A 22696-nucleotide genomic window follows, 5' to 3' on the forward strand; every position below is an offset into this window, starting at 1 on the left:
GTTGAGGCATGGACTCCACAAGACCTCTGTAGGTGTCCTGTGGTATCTGGCACCAAGACGTTGGCAGCAGATCCTTTAAGTCCTCTAAGGTGGGGTTGCGAGGTGAGGCCCCCATGGATCAGGCAGATTGGAGGCCAAGTCAACACCTTGAATTCTCTGTCATGTTCCTCAAACCACTCCTGAACAAATGTTTCAGTGTGGCAGGGCCAATTATCCTGCTGAAAGAGGCCCCTGCTATCAGGGAATACCGTTGCCATGAAGGGGTGTACTTGGCCTGCAACAATGTATAGGTAGGTGGTGCATGTCAAAGTAACATCTACATGAATGCCAGGAGCCAAGGTTTCTCAGCAGAACATTTCCCAGAGCATCACATTGCCTCCGCTGACTTGCCTTCTCCCCGTAGTGCATCCTGGTGCCATCTCTTCCCCAGGTAAACGATGAACACGCACCCGGCCATCCACATGATGGCCACATGATCCCTGTCTGCCACGCTTTCGGCGGTGGACAGGGATCAGCATGGACACTCTGACCGACCTGCCGCCGCACAGCCCCATACGCAGCAAACTGAGATGCAATGTGTGTTCAGCACTTTTTAAGCAATTTGTGCTACAGTAGCTCTTCTGTGGGATCGGACCAGATGGGCTAGACCTCACCCCCATGTGCATCAAAGAGCCTTGGGTGCCCATGACCTTGTCGGCGGTTCACCAGTTGTTCTGCCTTTGACCGCTTTTGGTAGGTACTAACCAATGCAAACCGGAACAGCCCTCTGGCCGTCACAATTTGGCCCATCTCAAAGTCGTTCAGATTCCTACACTTGCACCATTTCTTCTGGTTCCAACACATCAACTTCAAGAACTGACTGTTCACTTTCTGTCTAATATATCCAATCCCTTGACAGGTGCCATTGGAACCAGATGGTCAATGTTATTCATTTTACCTGTCATTAGTTTTAATGTTGTGGCTGATGGTGTACATACAGTTCAGATTGAGGTTTAGATTGTGTATCATGACAGGAATCTAATTAGGTGCTCAATTTTAGGTTTTGTAAATACGTTTTGTTTTTTTTACCTAAAATTATAAAAAGGTACAGACCTTGCAAACTTTTGTCTTCATAAAGATTATCAACATACAGCAAGCCTTGATAGAACTCCACCTCCTGGCTTCTTCTTACTTATGTAATCTGATTTCCAGACCTTAATGGATGCATTTATATTCTGTTTGCACAAAGCTGCTTATAAATGTAATTAATTAAGTGTACTTTGAGCTCTAATGATAAAATGTAAACACGGAAACGAGGGAAAGGTTTACTTTGGTTTATGTTATTGGTTTCATAAGCAGCAAACCAAATGAGAAAAGGCTCTTGAGTTCAGTAAAGGTTCACAGTGAATGGGGCAAACAGGGTTTAATGGGGCTTGAGTGATTTTAGCATTTATTATGTCATTAAGAACTGATAATCATTAATGTGAGAACTTCAAATGCTTGAATTCACTTGAATCTTGACTTTTTCACCTGACATTATCAAGTGGAACCTTTTGGTATTTCAGAGGTAAGGCCTATTCAGCTGGACCTTTGAATTAATTTGATGGTTTGCAATTAACTGGAGCCGAGAGTATATAAGAATATAAAACCCGAGAGGAATATATCCAGCAAATGTTAAGCGTTTTGGTTAATTGATATAAAGATACTAATCCCAAGGTGCTTTTGTGTTTTTATTTTTCTTTATTTTAAAAGTGTTAATTCAAATGTGACAATTGTTCAGGCCCCTAGGTCAGCAGTTGAACACCCCGCTATGCAGCGTACGTTCAGCGAGCCTCGGCGTAGATCTGGAACGGGTGCGGCGTTCGTGTGGCTCCAATAATCCCCTCCGTGCTCAGGCTCACTCCATCCAGCGTGGAGAAGTGGAACTTCTGCATCAAAGTGGCAAAGAACAGAAACAGCTCCATCCTCGCAAGCCCTTCACCGAGACACGCACGCTTACCTGCACGGAAACAAATGTGACAGAAAAGAAGTTGTGGAAATGAAGACTTTAAGCTGAAATAACTTGAGTTTTTGTTTCAAAAAGTACATGCCCGTTCAAAATTAGACATTTTAATGGCACACTTTAACAATATGTACTGTAAAGGAGAACTTTGCAAGAAAAAATAAGCACCAAATGTGAAAATGTGTGAAAAATAGGCATATTTGAACTTCAGCAGGATCAGTCAAGTCCAGTATTCGGTCGATGATTCAGTCCTGTTTATGCGGACTGTAATTCCTTTATCTTGTCAGCACCTCACCATAAACAACATTGCTGAGAAAGTGGTGCTTGTTCTTTCTCTCTTCATCTTGAGAAAGGATGTGAAGTCTTCCTGATCTGCCAACCCTGCTGACCCCTACTCTGAGTGGTCGCGTGTTGTTTATTAATATTACACGTGTCATGTGTTCACTGTTTATTGAAAGATTACTCATATTACACTTGTCACGTGTTGACTGTTTATTGAAAGATTATTAATATTACATGTGTCGCGTGTCCAAATTGCACCAAATTGGACACTGCAGGACCTTGGCTCCCCAGCAATACACCCGCCAGGGTTAAGGGAGGCCGTGGTTTTTAGTGAGAAAGGTGGGCTTGATTAAGGGTTATATAAATAAACTTGATCCAACTCACAAGGTCTATATTGGATGCATACAGAGGGCTGTAGAGCATCGGAAGGTGATGCCGGGGGTGAGGGAGGGCGGATAAATGTTATTATATAAAATAACATATAACATTATAATAAATGAAAACCTGCTTTGCAATGCAAAGGAAATGTTGAGATGCTCTACTCCAAAACAAGCTATGCCTATCCCCAAGCACTTTTTTCCGCTTGTAAACCTACATCATCTGATGGCTTATAGATTTAGATCTGGATCCCTGGGAGTGAATGGGACTGAGGCCCGCTATCGGTGACTTACCGGCAGAGAAGGGCAGGAATGCGTCCCTCCTCACAAGCTTCCCGTTGGCATCTAGAAAATGTCCGGGGTTGAAGGTGTCGGGAGTCTCCCATTCATTCTTGTCAAACAACACCGAGGTCAGGTTGGGCATCAGCGACGTCCCCTCGACGCACACATCACAAGAAAACAATCCACGTCTTTAATGTGGGCATGAATAACTGAGTGGGTAAAAAACAACTTGTTTAGTGAGTCATATAAATACCTTTGGTATGAAGTAGCCTCCGAGCATCGTGTCCTTAGCTGCCATTCTGAGTCCATTCAGAGGAATAATGTTCCCCATTCTCTGGATCTCATGGAGGACGGCGTCAGTGTAGGGCATGTTGGGTCTGTCGGCCATATTGGGCTGTCGGGACTGACCCACCACCGTGTCAATCTCAACGTGGACCTTCTCTGTGTAGTCGATGAGGAATAATCCCACATTTACAGTCTGTCTCTCTCTATTTGCACAGACCCTCTTATAAAAGTCATTTCCTGTGTGTTTATTGTTTATAATGACTCATTGTAACCCTGTGTTCAGCAGTGTTGTACATCCATGCAAAGTAAGGAACGCAGGCAGTTGTATGGAGGGAAGACCCTGCAACTCTCACCCTGTACGTGGGGGTGGTTTATCAGATAGATGACGGCCCACTGGAGAGTCTTGGATGTGGTCTCGCTGCCCGCCAGGAACAGATCCAGACAGCACAGGACCAGGTTGCCTTCGTGGAAGCCCATCTCAGGGCTTTCTCTGTGCTGGGGGAGGGAGGTAAGTGGACGAGTAGAGAGGTTAAACACATCCATTAAGTGCCATTTGTTGTTCCAATTCCACTCATTAATGAACACGTGTTGGGAAATACATGATGAAGGCACACATGTGACCATAACCCGGTATGAGAACTAGGCTGTTGTATTTAGGTGCGAGAATTAGACTGAATTAATATATATATAACATGGGAATTTGTGAAATATATCATGACACACATGATTATCACATCTTGGTGTATTTTTTTTTAGATAGCCAACCATGACTCAGCACACAAAGATCAACTATTTTGTACCAAAACCGAAGAGCATTTTGGGCCAAAAGGTGTTCACTTTGAGATGGGATCCTGGGAAAGCGGGTTTTACAGTGTCATTACTGTAACATGAAGAGGCTCTGATTCTGATTCTGCAATGCAACTTATTGACAGATAGGCGGCTTTTATTTGGCCCTCCCATAAACGTGACTGTTTGCTGAACATCGCCATTCCTTTTCAAGACCACGGAGGGTTACCGGTTTTGGAAATGGTTTATAGTAATCTAAACACAGCAAAGAGTTTTTCGTCGGCACCATGGCTCTCTACCTTCTCCAACTCGATGAGGAAGGCGTCGATATAGTCTCGGGGGTTGCTGGGGTCCATGTCCAGCTTGTGTCTCTCTATCTCTCCGCTGATTAGCGCTTCCAAGGATTTAAAGTTGCTGAAGATCTCATTGTGACGGCCGGGAAGTCGCTTCATCAGCACGGGGAAGGCGTCGTAGAACTACGCGGAGAGAAGCGAGGGTTTTCATTCATTATGGGTTATCATCGCTTGCTTTTCATGAAATTAATAGTTGCGTTACATAATGAATGGTGAAGTCATTCACTCCTTTATTTTCAGCTTCTATTTTTAATCCGTTATCCATGACATTTATGCTTCTCAATCGACATGATAAAAAAAACGGGTCCCGCAATACCAGCCATTGCGGGTCATCCGGTTGCTGCTCATGTCATTTCTATTGGTTGATTAAATATTTCTGTGCTGTATGGCTGTCTCCAGCGCCTGTACCAGAGCCCAGATGGAACCTTCCAGATAGGCCAGCTCGGTGAGATTGTACAACATCGCCTGGAAATTTTGGTCGTCGTAGTCAAAGCGCCTCCCGAAAACCATCTGACAAATGATGTTGGACACAGCGTTGTTGAAGAGGTGCGTTGGGTCAAACGCTTTACCTGAAGTGATTGAAATCATTATACAGGCATCAGTAATATACTGTGTTTACACTCTAGATACGCTATTTTTAGATCGATGTTTAACTATTTTTAACGGGTTCTTAAAGATGCCCACTAACCTCACAAACTCAAGGTTCCATACAGATATTGTGACATCAGTAAACATTGACATCTACCTGGACAAATCTCTTATCACTAATCCTGATTATTATTATTATTATTATTATTATTATTATTTAGTTTTCCCAACCTCTCCTCCTCTCCATGCCCTGCTGCAGATGGAGGCTCTCCTCGCAGATGGTCTCCTCCATCGAGCTCTTACCCAGGCCCAGGCTACGCAGCGTGGCCATGACGAAACGCCGCTGCCTCTTCCACACCTGCCCGTTGCTGAAGAAAAATCCTGCTAAAGGAGGAAGGATGAAGGTAAGACTGGTTATTGGGAAAATGTGAAAGATTCAAAAACATTTGTCGAACACTGATGACTGATTTATTTATTACTGATATATTTCCCCCTGAGGATGAATAAAGTATCTACTATCTATCCATCTATCTATATCTCTCTATCTCATCAGGGTCATACACAACTATAGTTAAAGCAGTTTAAATACAAACTGACCAAAGGATATAACAACCAATCACATAAAAGACCAATCACTTTTATATGTATACAAAATAGTGTATGTGTCTATATGTATACTGTTTGTGTGTCTTTATATATGGGATATGTATAGTATGTATGCATGCACAGTATTTATTTATGTATGTACTGTATGTATGTATATACAGTATGTATTTATGTATGTACTGTTCAAGTTCAAGAGATTATTTGTCACATACTGTATGTATGTATGTATATACTGCGTGTATGTATGTACAGTATGTATGTATGCACTGTATGTATGTATGTACAGTTTGTATGTTTATACTCTATGTATGTACTCTATGTATGTATGGGAATAGTATATACTGTATAGTGTGCGTGTGAATATATGTGGTGTGTGTATATATGTTGTTTTATATGTTGTTTTATATATATATATATATATACACAGTATATATATATGTTTATATATACTGTGTGTGTGTGTATTAATGTCTGTACCATATATATAAATAATGAGTGTCAGTGTGTGTGTGTGTCACCTGTGTTCCCTGAATAAAGCCTTGTGGTCATAGGGCTGTACGGCCGGTCCACAAAGTTGTCGGCCTGCGTCACGATGGCTTCTTTCACCATCTTGAATCCCGACACAAATACTGTCTTGTCTCGTCCCAGACGCACGCAGAAAACATTCCCATAAACATCAGCGAGCTGTGGATGCGGGAGCAGAGAATAATCGTGCTGTTGTCCGGCATGTGATAGTGATAAGGTACGTGTCTCACAGGACATAGTTCTTTAAGACAATGGGACGTGCGATAAACTAGTTGCGATGTTGCTTTTATTGCTTTTTATATTTTTCTGCGGCTTAGAAAGGTATTCAGTATATACTTTGTATATATTATACATTATATATCTTTCATTTCCAATGAAAGGGACAATTGTTCATAAATACAGAACATATCCAATAACTCTCTAGAGAATAGAAGGCTGTCTTGCATTACCTGAATACAGGAAAACTTTATCGTACACATACTGTAGAACATTAAAATACAATGTTTTCTCACTGGTTTCATACCGTTCACGTGCACTGTAGATGTAACTTCATCCAAATGCCCTGGCGCTGCTTACCTTGGTCAGATAAATGTGTGGCTGTTTGGTATCGATGCTGAAAACGTTTCCAATGAAAGGGATGGCCAGTGGTCCCGGAGGGAAGTTGGGGGAATTTCTGTTCTTGAGAAAATCGGCCATCAGTAGAAGGATGAAAATTAGCAGCAGCAGACAGATTCCCCTGAGGTCCAGAGTCAGAGACAGGTCACACAGCCACATTGTGGAGTCGCAGAGAGACGGGCAGAAGGACGGCGGAGGTCTGAAAAGTGTCGGTGGTTACATCCCCCCACCACGATTTTGTACCAGTCCTGGTCTGAGGTGATTGGTTTGAGTCACAACTAATGGAGCTGCAATATACAGGGTGCGTCATAGAGAAAGAATACAATTCAGTACACACACACACACACACACACACACATACACACACAGACACACCCCTTACCGTATATACACTTTGTTTATTCATACACCCACTCAATGCATGGTTGATATACACACCCACACACACAAAAACTCTGTTCAACCAGAAACTTGGAAAATGTTCATTAAGTGTTACATTACATTATTCTCATCACCATATCCTTATACAGGTACTCCTCACTTAACGACCGAGTTCCAATCCTAGGACCAGGTTGTCAAGCGAATTGGTCGATAAGCGAGGACCCGTGTCATTTCACGGTAAGGAGGCGTGGCCATTGCGAATGCTAGTGTAGTGAAGACTGACAGACTGCAGGAACCAGACTAAGAATGGTGATGATATGTATACGGTGTACTGTATATAGTCTATATCTAGTATATACAGTTTATATAGTGTATATAGTGTATATATACAGTAGTATATAAAGGGTGATGCGCGATGAGATGCTTGACGTTGAGACCCCGCGGTATTGTACGCAGTGCACAATACAGACTGGTCAGATAGCTGGTCGTAAGTCTGAACGGTCGCTAGACAGGTTGGTCGTTAAGTGAGGAGTACCTGTATTTCATGATATCACAGATTGAGACAAATTAAGTTCCGACTGATTTTGACGATGGGGCTTTTTCAATTAAATGAAAGTGAGAGTAATAAAGGAAGAGGCCATTGCAGCTCGGAGCTGGGCTCATTCACCTCCATAAAAATGTAAACAACATTGTAATGTCACTGATTTTAGGTTAGGTACATACATAGGCCCCCATTATTTTGACTTGTCAAAATAATCAATTTCAGAGGCCTGTTAATGACCTACTCATTCCTAACTACCAAAATGTTTCAGATTCCTTGCTTCTTTTTCCATAGCCGCTGCCAGAGCATCCACATGGAGTTAGTCAGGGGTCAGGGGATCCGAGGGTCCCTGATCGTTTGGGGTCCCTGAGCCTGGTATAGGCTTGGTCAATAATCCTTTACTCTTAAATCACCAGTACACTCAAGATCTAACAGAACTTTTTGAATAAAAATACCTTCTTTTCCAGTTTATTTCTTCACTGTGTCCTTGTGAATAAGCTTTGTTGGGGAACAAGTTTGCCGGTGATATTCTCTCTTCGTTTGTACTATATTTCTATTTTAGTCTACTCTTACTCTACCCTAGTGATGTCATGGTTTTATAGCTAAATCTCGTGCAGGGAGAGCTATAGTTTGTTGTTCTAATTGTTGTATGGACTTAATAGTGAGGACACAATATTATTGGTGAGTTGATTAGATTTGTAGTTTATCTGACAAATTTGGCAAATGACTTTCTTCAAGTATACATTATAGCAAACAGAAAATAAAACATCACACCACAACAGGACAGTCTAGATTTAATCACAGAATTGGGTGGTATTATTATGGTGCTAATTATTCTTACAATTTAAGTTCACATTGCAGAAAAAATTCTGAACAAATCCACGTTTATCTCTTCTCAAATAACAAAGTTTTACTTTCTGTCACAGGCTGTTTGCTTTTGTATAGTTACATTGTGTTCAGCGAGCCCTTACGTAGATCTTAAAGGGGTGCGAATGTGTGTCATTCCAATGATAATGCTCCGCTCCAAATGGAATAGGCATGTTGTCTTACTGTGCCCCACATGGATCCCTCCAACCAAATGGCCTCAGACACAGTCGATAGTTCAGCACGGTTTGGAAGTTGTGGTCGCTGTAGTCAAACCACTTCCCAAACACCATCTGGCAAATGATGTTGAAAACAGCATTGTTGAAGAGGCGTCCTGGGTGGAATGCATCTCTAAATAGTAGAGATGGAAATAAAGAAGAAACATTTGAAAAGCACAGAACTTCTGTTAACTTCTGTAATTCTTTGGCAACTTAAAAACTATTAATGCACATTGTGCTTCATTTGCAATATATCGACTGCAATAATGTGCAGTTGTCGTCTTGATGTAGTTATCCTTTGATACCTCTGCGTCCACATTTGAAACACTATTTTATCTTACAGTACCTTTCTCCTATTCAAAGGTGTCTCGTAGGTAAAAGCTCTCCTCACAGATCTTCATTTCCATAGTGTTTTTGCCCAGGCCTAAACTACACAAGGTAGACAAGGCAAAGCGGTGCTGTTTGTTCCAAGCTGGTCCAGAACTCATGAACAGACCAGCTGTGGAAAAAGCATGGAGAATTCATTTGAACCAAAATTGCAACTACACTGAAATGAAAACTGTCTGTTTGTCTGTCTGTCTGTCTGTCTGTCTGTCTGCTTGCTTTTGTGTGTGGGGGGGGTTGGGCTGTACAGTCCCTCCACCAAGTTCTCTTCCTGCGTGACCAGGGCCTCCTTCACCATCTTGAACCCAGACAGACACACCATCTTATGGCGGCAAAGGCGGAGGCTGAACACGTTTCCATGGTTCTCTGTTAGCTGTGGACAAATATAACATGAGGAAATGAGTGAAATGAAATAAGTGTGTAATGCCAGGTACAGTTGTTCCAAACCTGCGGAGCCTGACCCCATAGGGGGGCACCAGACATCAACAGGGGGTCACGATGCCTCGAACAATTTGAGTCATAGGTTTCAGAAGAATCAAATATTGGATACATTTTGTAAAAAATAAATAAATGTAACTAAATATTAACAAAAATGTAAACCCTAACAAAATCCATGACTATACGTTGTTATACAGTATATTGCAAGCCCATAATATCTGTTCCCTTTACCATGAAAATGTACCATGAAAATGGAACCAATTCAAACAAAAATGGCTGCTGACGGCTAATAAATACATGAAAAACAAAGTATGATTTAGGGGGGTCTCTGAGGAAACATGTTTGGCAACCCCTGGTCTAGAAATGCCTTTTCTGTAGTATAGCAAAGGGCAAATGTTTCAGAATAATAATCTACCAAACAATAAAAAATTGATTAACATGACGTAACACAAAATAAATCACCTGCAACTTAAAAATATCCGACTATCCATTTTATTTATACAACTGGCTGATGGCTGTTATTTTCTTTTATCCTAATCTAATTACATAATCCTGATTGAATCAAAATCGGTGACTTCGCAAATTTATTTACCTTTGTCAAGTAAATGTGAGGCCTTTTACTGTCTAAACTTGAGAAGCTTCCCACGAGGGGGAGAGAGAGCGACGGAAGTTTGGAGGTTTTCCATTTCGGAAGAAGTCTGCGAAGAGCAGGAAGACCAAACCAAACAGCAGAATGCCCTTGATGTTGAGCCCCAGCAGGAACTCCTGGAACCACATCGCCACTGTCACTGTCGTGTCCAGTCCGGCATGCCGGAAAATCCTCTTTGTCCTCCTTTTTGTAGCCCTGACCGCTCCGCCCAGTCGTATTAAAGTCTCCTCCTACTCCTCTGACTTTAAACACAACCTTACATAACAGAAGACAAAAGGATGAAAGATCAGACAACTCCCTTTTACTGTAGCGGTATTAAGTCTGTAACAAGTTTTTAGGAATATCTCCTAAACTGTACTGACTACTGGCACCTTTTGAATGATTATACTGTTGAAATAACACAGATTTAGTCTAAACGCCAAATTTACCTTTAAGATAAATGTCCCAATTAGTACCAACATGTTTCTCTCTGATCAAAATAGTACTCTGTTTCTTACTGTATGAGCCAAGTGTGGTTGTTGATCATTGCAGAAGAAACAATGTCAAATAAACATAATTATCCATGAATGAATGAGTGTAACTAGAGCTTGAGTGTCTTGTTACACTTAAGTCTTTGTAAAGACATCAGTAACTTTCAGGGATCGGTTTTCCTCAAGTGATATTCCAAGATTAGATCATTATACCTTTGTCAAAATAATTTTTTATAGCATTTCTAGGCAGGTAGGGAAATCTATATGTTATGTATGCAAAAAGTACACTCTTAGTTACTTTTACACCTACAGATCCTTTGCTCCAGTAAATGCAGCACTCAAAAAGTGACTTGGCCTCTATCTTATACACCAATCAGCCACAACTTTAAAACCACTGACAGATCAAATGAATAACATTTCTCATCTCATTCCAATGGCACCTGTCAAGGGGTGGGATGTATTAGGCAGCAAGTGAACAGTCAGTTCTTGAAGTTGATGTGTTGGAAGCAAGAAAAATGGGCAAGTGTAAGGATCTGAACAACTTTGACAAGGACCCAATTGTTTGGCCCATGGCCTCCCAGCGCCACTAGAGGCCACCCTTGCCCCATCTGCAGCTCCCTACTCGAGCCCGATTGCACACACCTGGGATCGATTACCTGCACAGTATTTAGTCCCAGCTTCCCAGTCATTCCTTGCCAGACCGTCAACTAGCTTACCCGAGTTGTATCGCTACTGGCTCCCTTCCAAGTTCCTAGCTCCTAGTGCTTATTTCTAGTTCCTAGTTTATGTCTCGTTGTCTCCTCTTCCCCTTACCTGCTTGTTTCCTCTCGTCGACCCAGTCTGTCTCTCGTAATCCAGCCAGCCCGGTTTACCTGCCCATCCTTCTCCATCCAGCCTGGTTCCCCGTCTCTCCACCCGGATCCTGGACCCCATCTCGTGGTCATCATCATCCCTGCCCAGCCCTGCTCCATCCCTACCCGACCTCCCCCCGGCCAGCTCCACCGTCCAGGCTAATAAACATCCTTTGCCTGCCTTCCGTCTCCCTGTGTCGTGCGTTTGGGTCTCTCCCAGTTCTAGTCGTGACACAAATTGTGACGGCTGGATGACTGGGTCAGAGCATCTCCAAAACGACACGTCTTGTAGGGTGTTCTCGGTATGCAGTGGTTAGTACCTACCAAAAGTGGTCCAAGGAAAGAAAATTGGTGAACCGGCAGGGTCAATGGCACCCAAAGCTCATGGATGCGCATGGGGAGCATAGTCTAACCCGTCTGGTTCGATCCCAAAGAAGAGCTACTGTAGCACAAATGGCTACAAAAGTTAATGCTGCTATGACAGAAAGGTGTCAGAACACACAGTGTATCGCAGCTTGCTGTGTTTGGGGCTGCGTAGCTGCAGACCAGTCAGAGTGCCCATGCTGACCCCTGTTCACCACCGAAAGCACCTACAATGGCCACATGAGCATCAGAACCGGACCGTGGAGCAATGGAAGGAGACCTGGTCTGATGAATCATGTTTTCTTCTACATCATGTAGAGAGTCCATTATGATTAAATCAATTTTCCAAATCAAAGAGTCACTCAAGTACAAGTTCACAGAGTCAAATCTGTTTCAATATCTTATCGATGGAATTACACCTCAACAGGGTAATTGTTTCTAAGTGGTTTCAAGCTATTTAGTTTACCTGTGTAAGTGAGTGCATCAGTCAAAACAGACACACTTGAAATACTGATTAATGGTTTGGAGTTTGGGTTGCCTTTTTGCTGTGTTATTATTATCGGCACATTGTAAATGTATAACTACACGTGATTTGTTAATGGGTGAAATGTAACCAACAGAAAGGAGCAGCTGCCTTTGGTCCATGGTAAAAGCTTCACTGAGAAAGGTAAGAAGAAAAAAAAAAGAATAACCATTGACATTGAAATACATTAATTGAAGTAGTTCCAAAAAGATGTATTGGACAATAAAACAGTCCTTACCTGGCAACCCAGGACTCAGCTAATAATCACTGCAGCCACCGAATGGATTAATGGTTATTCATGAAAAATAGTTCATATTGTGGATGCATTTAAAACATTTCAGACATTGTATTGATAACTGATGATTTTAATTAAAAATGATAAATAAGCATAGTGTTCTGTGTTTATCCTCCAGGGTTAGCCTCATACGCTTGCAGGGAGGGTAAGTCATTAAATGTATTACAATTGAATGGTTTTTACTCACCGTGTAAATGCTAGTGAATCTTACATAGTGATGCTTTAATCAGTACAGTAAAACAAATCTATAACTCAAGAACAATTGAATTACATTTATTACATTTATTTACATTTGAGTTCAGTAATCTTAATGAGGTGATTTTGGTGTCAAGGAGAGGAATGTGGAAGGACAGATGGTGGTGGATTTCACCAAAAGGATGGAATTGGCTGTTGTGAATATGTATTTCAAGAAGAGGGAGGAACAGAGGGTTTACATACAAGAGTGGAGGAAGGTGCACACAGGTGGACTACATCTTATGCAGGAGGTGCAATCTGAAAGAGACTAGTGATTGAAAAGTGGTGGTAGGGGAGTGTGTTGCTAGGCAGCATCGGATGGTGGTCTGTAGGATGACTCTGGAGGCCAAGAAGAGGAAGAGAGTGAACGAAGAGTCAAAGATAAAATGGTGGAAGTTGAAAAAGGAGGAGTGTTGCATGCAATTTAGGGAAGAAAGTATACAGGAGTACAAGCTGATGCTGCGCAAGGCAAAGAGAGGAGTGGCAAAGGAAAAGGCATACGACAAGTTGTATGAGAGGTTGGACAGTAAGGAAGGAGAAAAGGACTTGTACCAATTGGCAAGACTAAGGGACCAAGCTGGGAAGGATGTACAGCAGGTTAGGATAATGAAGGACAATGATGGGAATGTGCTGATTGGTGAGGAGAGTGTGTCAAGAAGGGGGAAGGAGTACTTTGAGGAGTTGATGAATGAAGAAAATGAGAGGGAGAGAAGAGTGGATGATGTGGAGATAGTGGTTTAAGAAGTGCAGCAAATTAGCAAGGATGAGGTGAGAACAGCATTAAAGGAGATAAAGAGTGGAAAGGCAGTTGGCCCAGGGGACATATCTGGGGAAGCTTGGAAATGTTTACGTGACATGGCAGTGGCATTCCGAACGACACTGTGTAACACCATCCTGGAAAGGGAGAGGATGCTGGAGGAGTGGGGAAGAAGTGTACTGGTACCCATCTTCAAGAATAAGGGGGACGTACAGAGCTGTAGTAATTACAGGGGAACAAAGTTGATCAGCCACAGCATGAAGCTATGGTTAAGGGAAGTGGAGGCTAGGTTAAGAGGAGAGGTGGGGATCAGCGAGCAGCAGTATGGTTTCATGCCAGGAAAGAGTACTACAGATGCAATGTTTGCTCTGAAAATGCTGATGGAAAGGTACAGGGAAGGCCAGAGGGAGTTGCACTGCATCTGTGTGGAAGCGTATCATAGGGTGCTGAGAGAGGAAGTGTGGTATTGCTTGAGGAAGTCGGGGGTGACAGAGAAGTATGTAAAAGTGGTACAGGATATGTATGAGTGCAGTCAGACAGTAGTAAAGTGTGCAGTAGGCGTGACAAAGGCATTCAAGGTGAAGGTGGGATTGCATCAAGGAACATCATTGAGCCCTTTCTTGTTTGCAATGGTGATGAACAGGTTAACAGATGAAATCAGGCACGAGTCTCCGTGGACTTTGATGTTTGGGATGACATTGTGATCTGTAGCGAGAGTGGTGAGCAGGTTAAGGAGAGCCTGGAGAAGTAGAGGATGCATGCATTAGAGAGAAGAGGAATGAAAGTCAGCAGGAGTAAGACAGAATACATGTGCCTGAATGGGAGGGAGGGCAGCAAAAAGCTGAGAATGCAAGTAGTGGAGGTGGAGAAGGCGGATGAGTTCAAGTGCTTGGGGTCGACCATCCAAAGCAGCGGAGAGTTCGGGAGAGAGGTGAAGAAGAGAGTACAGGCAGGGTGGAGTGGGTGGAGAAGAGTGTCCGGAGTGATCTGTGACAGAAGGGTTCCAGCAAGAGTGAAGGGGAAGGTCTACAGGACAGTAGTGAGACCAGCCATGTTGTACGGTTTAGAGGCTGTGGCTCTGACCAAAAGGCAGGTGGCTGAACTGGAGGTGGCAGAGTTGAGGATGTTGAGATTCTCATTGGGAGTGACAAGGATGGACAGGATTAAGAATGAGTACATTTGAGGGACAGCTCAGGTTGGACAGTTTGGTGGAAAAGTGAGAGAAGCGAGATTGAGATGGTTTGGACACAGGTGTAGGAGAGAGGAGAGTTACACTGGGAGAAGGATGCTGAGGATGGAGCTGCCAGACAAGAGGAAAAGAGGAAGGCCAAAGAGAAGGTTTATGGATGTGGTGACGGAGGACATGCAGGCGGTTGGTGTAAGGGAGGAAGATGCACAGAGGCGCCGAAGGTATTGGAGGCAGATGATCAGCTGTGGTGACCCCTAACAGGAGCAGCCAAAAGAAAAAGAAGAAAAGAATATTGAACTAATTATTTCAAAGCTCATCCTTATTGTGGAATGCTTCATTCTCAGAGAGGCTCTTTCAATTTTGTAGAATTATTTTGTTTCTATAGTAAATGTTCTCAACAGTAAAAGCCCAGTCCTGTTTTTTAGCCAAGTCTTAATTTCATTCAGAGCTGCAGCCTCTGGGAGGCAACGTGTTGTTTTGCGTCTGAGGAGAGATGAGGGGGAGGTGGAGTGGGAGGGTCAGTTCGGCAGGGCCAGCATCCTGAAGTCTTCTGGGGAGTAGGTGAAGCCAAGGACACCCTCCAAGCTTGGCATCTCTCCAGCAACAGGGGAGAAAGTGAACCTCTGGAGGAGGGAGGTGAAGAAGAGGAAGAGCTCCATCCTGGCCAACTGCTCCCCGAGACAGACACGCTTCCCTGGGAAGGACAACGGACAATATCAAAACTCATTTAACTTTAAATAAAGACTTTTGAAGTTCAAAAGACTGAAAACATGACTATAAATACTGTTGTAGTGACCATAAAACCCAGTAAGCCACTGAGGTGCTGCAATGACTGATGGTAGCACGGCTGCTTTATAGTTATAGTACATTAAGTGTCAAGGTTACCAAGCTGGGGTCCTTAGCCCCCTATGTAGGGATTGCAGGTAATCCACAGGAAAGAATATGTATAAATTGCACCAAAAATCAACTTGGTTGAACTTTTGCGCGGGGCAGCGCGGTGCGACATGGTGAAGCAAACAGGAAGTATCAGTTTGTCCTCCAATATGGAAGACAACATTATTTTAGCAGTGTCCAAATTTCCCAAGCTCTACAACCCGTCCTTAAGAGTTCAGGACCTTGGAAGGACCTCGCAAACGAATCCCTGTCATGGAAGCAGGTTTCCTACCAAGTGGGCAGACCAGGGGTGTTTAAATGCAGTGGACATTAGTGATATATGACCACTGGCCAATAAATATTGTCTATTAGGATATGATGATGACTATTCCCGGTCATTAAAATAAGACATGATTTTCTGAAGGCATATACAACATTGTAATAAAATATAGAAGTATAATTGATGTAATATTTCATACAGGGCAACTTAACCTCAAAATGATAATACAACAAACAATATACCTGTTGTAGAAGTAATGACAGCAGTCCAATTTTAATTCCAGTCGATAATTTATTTTTGCCTAGCAACCAAAATTGCACATGCATGTGCTACAATGAGTGCAGTGCACACAGCGTCCTTTGTGAAAGGCCCTTCAGGTGTCAATGTATGAATGTGTGTGTGTGAAGTGCCTTTGCAGTGCGTTTACCTTATTACCATACCTTATTAACCTATTTGTAATGTACCTGCAGAGAATGGAAGAAAGGCCTCTCTTCTGCGGAACTGCCCTTCCGAATCCAAGAAGTGTTCGGGGTTGAAGGCATCTGGAGTCGCCCATTCAGTCTTATCAGCCAGTACGGACGAGAGGTTTATTGTAATAAATGTTCCCTGGAGAATAAAGCGTGTACATACATATAAATATGTACTGTATATATTGATTGATTTCATTTCTTATAATTATCAATATTTTTAGCCATGCCTTATACACATTATTTCGAAATAACATTTTTACATGCAGTCCTACCTTGGGTATGTTGTATCCTCCAAGTATTGTGTCCTTACTGGCCATTTTGGGAAAGCCCAGCGGGACTATGTTTCCTAATCTTTGAGTTTCGTGGATGACTGCATCGGTGTAGGGCATGTTGGGTCTGTCGGCCATGGTGGGGTGGCGTGACTGTCCGATCACTCTGTCTATCTCTGCCTGGACCTTCTCTGGGTAATGGGACAGAGTCAGGACGCTACGTTATTGATAATGTATGATTTCATTGCTAGGCATAATGTGCTAAAATGCTTTTAAAACTCTTTTAATGGTCTTGTAATGTCAAATAAAATACAATTACATCATTTTGGAGTCTAAATAAATTGTATGATATGATGTAATTGGAAAAAAAGATAGCATGTTGAGATATGAGGTACAATTTCCGACTAGGCTGAAATAGAAGAGGACGTCTCAAAGGAGATGTTATTAAATATAGTCAAAATAATGAATAATGATCTGCAGATGGATTCTTTCATCTAATATTTTAAATATTTATGCACTATATACTGTATATATATATATATATATATATATATATATATATATATATATATATATATATATACAGTGGGGTAAATTCCTTGGTAAATGTCCTGTGTGTGTGTGTATATATACACACACACACACAGAGCTTGCTCCCCCCATTATTGCCTTTTAAGAACCCAGATGTACATACACAATTATCATACAATGGGAAGGTTCTTTGTTTGGACTACTTGATATTGCGGATATATTTTGTGGGGTGTGGGCAGAGTGCGAACTGACGTTGTATTTCTGGGTAGTTCATCATGTACACCAGCGCCCAGCGTAAGGTTGTGGCGGCGGACTCTGTTCCGGCCTCAATCAGGTCGAGGGTGCAGACCTTCAGAGTCTCTGTGTTGAAGCCCGCTGTGGGATCCTCCTGCCTCTGGTGGTTGGATAGGGTGTTGCAGTGAAACAGGATAATGAGAAATTAAATTAAATACATTTCAAGACTCAGCAGTTCCTCACCTTCTCCATCTCAGCCAGGTATGTGTCTATGTAGTCGCGGGGATCGTCTGGGTTCCAGTCGTCCTGGTGCCTCGTGATCTCCGCCTGCAGGAACGCCATAATCTGCTTGTAGTTGGAGTGGATGGTCTGGTGGGGGCCCGGCAGGTGTTTCAGGAGGCCCGGGAGGATATCATAGAGCTGTTTCAGGGAGGAAAAACCCAGATACGAAGATAGTTACAATAAAAAATAAGTGTATAAAACTGTGATTTTTAACAAAAACAGGGTTTTAAAAACCTATGTTCGGGTTTGACGAACTCTGACAGGTTAGACGAATTGATGCACAGGACAGTAAACACCCTCTCATCTCTTAATTTTAACTTGCAATGAATGACAAGTAAAAGGGGCTCATATAATTTCTCTCTTTTAATAATACAGATATTAAAGTGGTAACCTGTAAGATTATTTTGTTTAGAAATCACATATATGTTGTGCTTCATTTAGCTAGCACTTTATAAGAAACAGCCCTTCAATGTGTTTGTGACATGTATCAGCTCCTCTATATGCCTTTTCCATAGTTGGTGGCGGGGTCCACCTTTGAATGCAGTGACTGGGATCAACATTCACAGAAAAGAACAGCACCCTGGGTTAAAAAATATCCCCAACGACCTCAACTGACAAAACAAAACAAATCAATTAATCAGGATCAAACTTTCAAGGAAAGAAAGTGACCGACGAGGGAAAACCTGGTGATGTTTTCCGGCCAACACAGACACAGATATTTATAAAGTTGTTTGTTCCGGTTCACCCACCTGAGCCCTGGCTGTGCCGGCGAGCTGGATGGCATCATTGTCCAACCTCAAAACATTCTGGAAGGTTTCATCGCTGTAGTCGAAGCGATGCCCAAAGACCACCGAGCAGATGATGTTGCCAACTGCGTTCTTTAAAGTGTAGTGGGGATTGAATGGTCTTCCTAGTAACACAAAAATATAAAAACTGGTAAAAATTAAAAAAAAAAACAGTTTATGTCCAGTGTTTGCATACTATGATATTGCCCCGAATGTAGTGTGTATAGGAGACCTATGTAAGGCAGAAATGTTTATTGTTTGTCTACTTTCCCTCTGTTTGGTGCCCTCTGAAGGTCCAGTCTATATATGATGGCAGGACAGGTACGCACGGAGTGGCTGATTGGGGCAAAGCCTTTCTACAGCTTGGCTTGACTTGGACTGGAATGACTACACTTAGTAATTTGATTGCCCTAAATGATTGTTTCAATTATTTGTTTATTGAAACTAGGTTCCTCTTTTGTACAAGAAAATAAACCCAGGACCCTTTCTTCAAACAAACCAACCTCTTCTGGACAATATTTTATTTAAACACTTGGGCAGCACAAGCTTGTAGAAAATCACTTTTCAGTCACCACAGTGACCAACCAGAACACAAAATATTAATTGATTGATATATAGTGTGTTGTCCTGGTACTAACCGAACATGCTATGGTTTTGTACATACTAAACACTAGTTACAGTGGGTTTACTACATAGTTTGCTTGTATGCCATTCTAGATGTAGTGACACCATCTTTATGATCAACTCGCCTTGCTCCTCCTTGAAAGCCTCACAGAGGAAGGTGCTCTCCAGTTGGATGTATGTCTCCAGCGCCCTCTTGCCTTCCCCGAAGTAGCGCAGGTGTGTGTTGGCAAACTTCCTCTGCATCTTCCACAAGTAGCCATTACTCAAACCGATGCCTCGATGGAGAAAATGTCCAATTTGACATGTGAAAATCTGGGACACATTCATTGAGGCCCTGTTTACACCTGGCATTCATATGCATCTTGGGTGATCTGACAACAAGCGGACAGCTCTAAGCACGTCTGTTCACACCTGGCGTTAGAATGTGACGCCACCTGCGTCTCGTGTAACCACGTATGATCGGATCTCACTTTCCCGCTCTATACTGTATGTAAATAAACATGAACATCCTTTCCATTTGCAAAGACCAAATTCAAAGACATTTGCGTGCAGGCAAAATCAAAACAATAGAGACTGAAATTTTGTGCCATGTGTACTGTGTGCAGTGCAGAATTCAGACTGCATGTTTTGTTTCCTGTCTCCAGCCAAAACAAAGAAAAACAGAGTGTTTTTATTTTAGAAGTATTTATTTCCGTTTGTCTCTTCCCTATATGAAACACATTTTTTAAACAAAACTAAGGGACAAATGTTTTTTACATTTTACGATCACTACATAATGGAATAAACAAAACAAAAACCTGTGTCTCTTGCTGCATCACGCACGCCTTCCCATTGCTTTGCATTGCTATGGGACTTCATTTAGTAAAAACTGGATGTTTTCGTATAAATACTATACTTGTAAATAATAAATCCTGCACTTCTGCAATGGGGAAACTTTCTTAATTTCCCAACCAGACTTTATTGTGACGTCGTTGGCGCACGATGAGTATGTAGTTCCGCTCACGTGGAGGACATCAGTTAAGTAGGTAGTCCTTCAATGTGGCCCAAGACACATTCGCGTTTACACTGCTAAAAAAATGTGGCCATATGCGGCCGACACCTCCACCAAATGTGGTCTGGGAGATCAGATCTCAATACTTCTTCAATGCTGTTTGGGTGCTTTTAAACTTGTACTTAGAGCTGTCCATGTAACAATATATCTAAATCTATGTAATCACAAACATATATGCACACACGATGAAGAACACAACCTGACCTCAGTCACATGTCTTTATTTTCCCATGGTTTTCCAATCTGTACAAGTGGGTATTATAGCCTGTATGCTATCGTCTTTTCAGCCTCCTATACCGCCGATGCAGCTGCCAGAGCAAGAACAGCACCTCATTGTCCTTAGTGTGTCGAAACTACCTTATCTGGAATATATATAAATCTGTGACGTCAAACTGACCATATATTCTCTGACTCCCTGAAAATAAACGGTTCATCTCAGAGAGCTGCTTCTTAGCACATCTCTGATTTGACCCTTGATCAAGTTAAAACCAACGTCTGTCTTCCTCTTTATTTAAAACCATCAACTGACAAACAAACCAATTAAAGCGACCCTATAATTTCTGTAACATCCGTTTGTGATCAGATCACCCAAGACGCATATTTATGCTAGGTGTAAACGGGGTCTTAGTCTCAAAGCATTTGTTTGCTGTGGTGGTTTATTTATGACGTGTTACAGATTCACACAAAATGTGTTTTGGCCTTCAATTTGATATGAACTCCCTTATTGTATCAAACGTGACCAACAACTACAGCTATTTTTAAACTTTAACCCTTAAACATATTTTAATGCACCAATTATTGATGTAATGCAATTAAGTTTCAGAAATGTTGCAGTTTTTATAATTAATTTATAAAAAAATTTAAATTCTAGAACTCTATGGATGCACAATGTGATTTTAGTTCAAGTTGTGTCAGTTAATGTATAAAGAAGATGGACGTCTAGTACAACAGACAGTCAGTAATAATATTGCTGCTAAAAGTGCAAAAATATTTAGAAATGTAATTGAATTTGATTTGAAATGGTAACATTTGAATTAATAAGAAATATACAGAAAATTATGATTAAAGTAATGTGTTTCAATGGAAATAAAGTAAACTGTAACAACCTCTCTCAGACGGACAGTCAGTCATTTAAGTTAATATTAAAGCCCTTCATCACTAACATGCCTCAAAGGGTTCTACATGCATGCCCTCCCCCTCCCTCTGTATGTGTCTCTCTATCTCGTACGCTCACACCAGAAGCGATACGCATGGATCTGTTGTTCCAGCCTGTTGTTCCAGCACATCCCACAGATGCTCGATCGCAACGATTTTATTTCTGCCATGAATCAAATGTTTTATAGTCACGATTCATCTGGTAGTTGCTTGGCTTGGTTCCAGGCTTAAAACTCCTTGTATAAGGATTTTCTATAAGGTCAATGGAGTGAATGCATGGGAAATTCTCTTCTCGTTCAAAAAGTGGACAGTCACTGTGAGCTCTATAACCAGACAATATTATAATATTTAAAATGCAAATACAAGGCTAAACATACAGTATATCATAAAAAAATACACTGACATTTATATATAGTTTAATTGTATCTATGAATGAAATGAATAGTATCCATCTTTTTTTGTGCGAGACGGAATTAAATTTACACCCATGCATTTTAAAGGTGCAGTGCGTACAATTTAGTGGCATCTAGCGGTGAAGTTGCATATGGCAACCAACTGAACACCCCTCCTCATGGCGATGCAACATGAGGACAGATGTGTGATACTCACCAAGGCCCTTGAAGACAACATGGAAAAGCGGCAAAATGGGTCTGTCAGCGAAGCTGTCCAGCTGGTTGACCAGTGCCTCCTTCACCATCTTGTATCCTGAAATAAAAACGATTCTGTCGCTGCCTCTCCTCAGGCTGAACACCGGGCCATACTGCTCCGCCAGCTACAGCCAAAGATACATCCACCAATAAATAATATATAGGAATAACAACAACAAGAAAAACAACCAACATGCGGAAAGATGAAAATGTGGACAAATTTAAAAAGAAAGTGATTTTAAATTGCAACGTCAAGAGGCTGATAAAATGATCTTGCTATTTATAGATATACTCAAATAAAGTAAAAACCATAATTTCTGAAACTACTCAGTGAAGTTCGGTTTCTTTGGGGGGTTACTTTACTGTACTTTACTTCAGTAAATGTACTTGTTCTTAAATGTACAACAATAGGACAAACTCTATGTCTTAATAGATCATTATGAACAGATCTTATTAAATGTAATGTTTTTATTTTTCAGACCTTGTCCATGGTGATGAAGTCCACTCCGGTGAAGACGTTCCCGACAAAGGGCAGGGGCCAAGGTCCGGGCGGGAAGTTTTTGGGCCTCCCGTTCCTTACCATATCAATCACCAGGAGCACGACGAAGACAAAGACCAGCCAGGACATCAGGTCCAGGCACTCCAGCAAATCCAGGAGA

General features: G+C 41.9%; 1 protein-coding gene across 1 annotated transcript; it reads right to left on the bottom strand.

The window, feature by feature from the left end:
* Positions 1–1802: 1802 nt before the first annotated feature.
* Positions 1803–22696, bottom strand: cyp2ad3 (cytochrome P450, family 2, subfamily AD, polypeptide 3; the record flags this gene model as incomplete). Its single annotated transcript, XM_080006499.1, has 9 exons — positions 22519–22696; positions 22000–22162; positions 19311–19460; positions 18526–18686; positions 17738–17914; positions 17513–17654; positions 3176–3363; positions 2935–3076; positions 1803–1978 (listed from the first exon to the last, which is right to left on the bottom strand). Exons 1-9 carry the CDS (start codon positions 22663–22665, stop codon positions 1803–1805), a joined length of 1446 nt encoding a protein of 481 aa, XP_079862625.1. The 5' UTR covers positions 22666–22696.

The sequence above is a fragment of the Zeus faber genome (genome assembly GCF_960531495.2).
Source record: "Zeus faber genome assembly, chromosome: 1".
In the NCBI taxonomy this organism is placed as follows: Eukaryota; Metazoa; Chordata; class Actinopteri; order Zeiformes; family Zeidae; genus Zeus; species Zeus faber.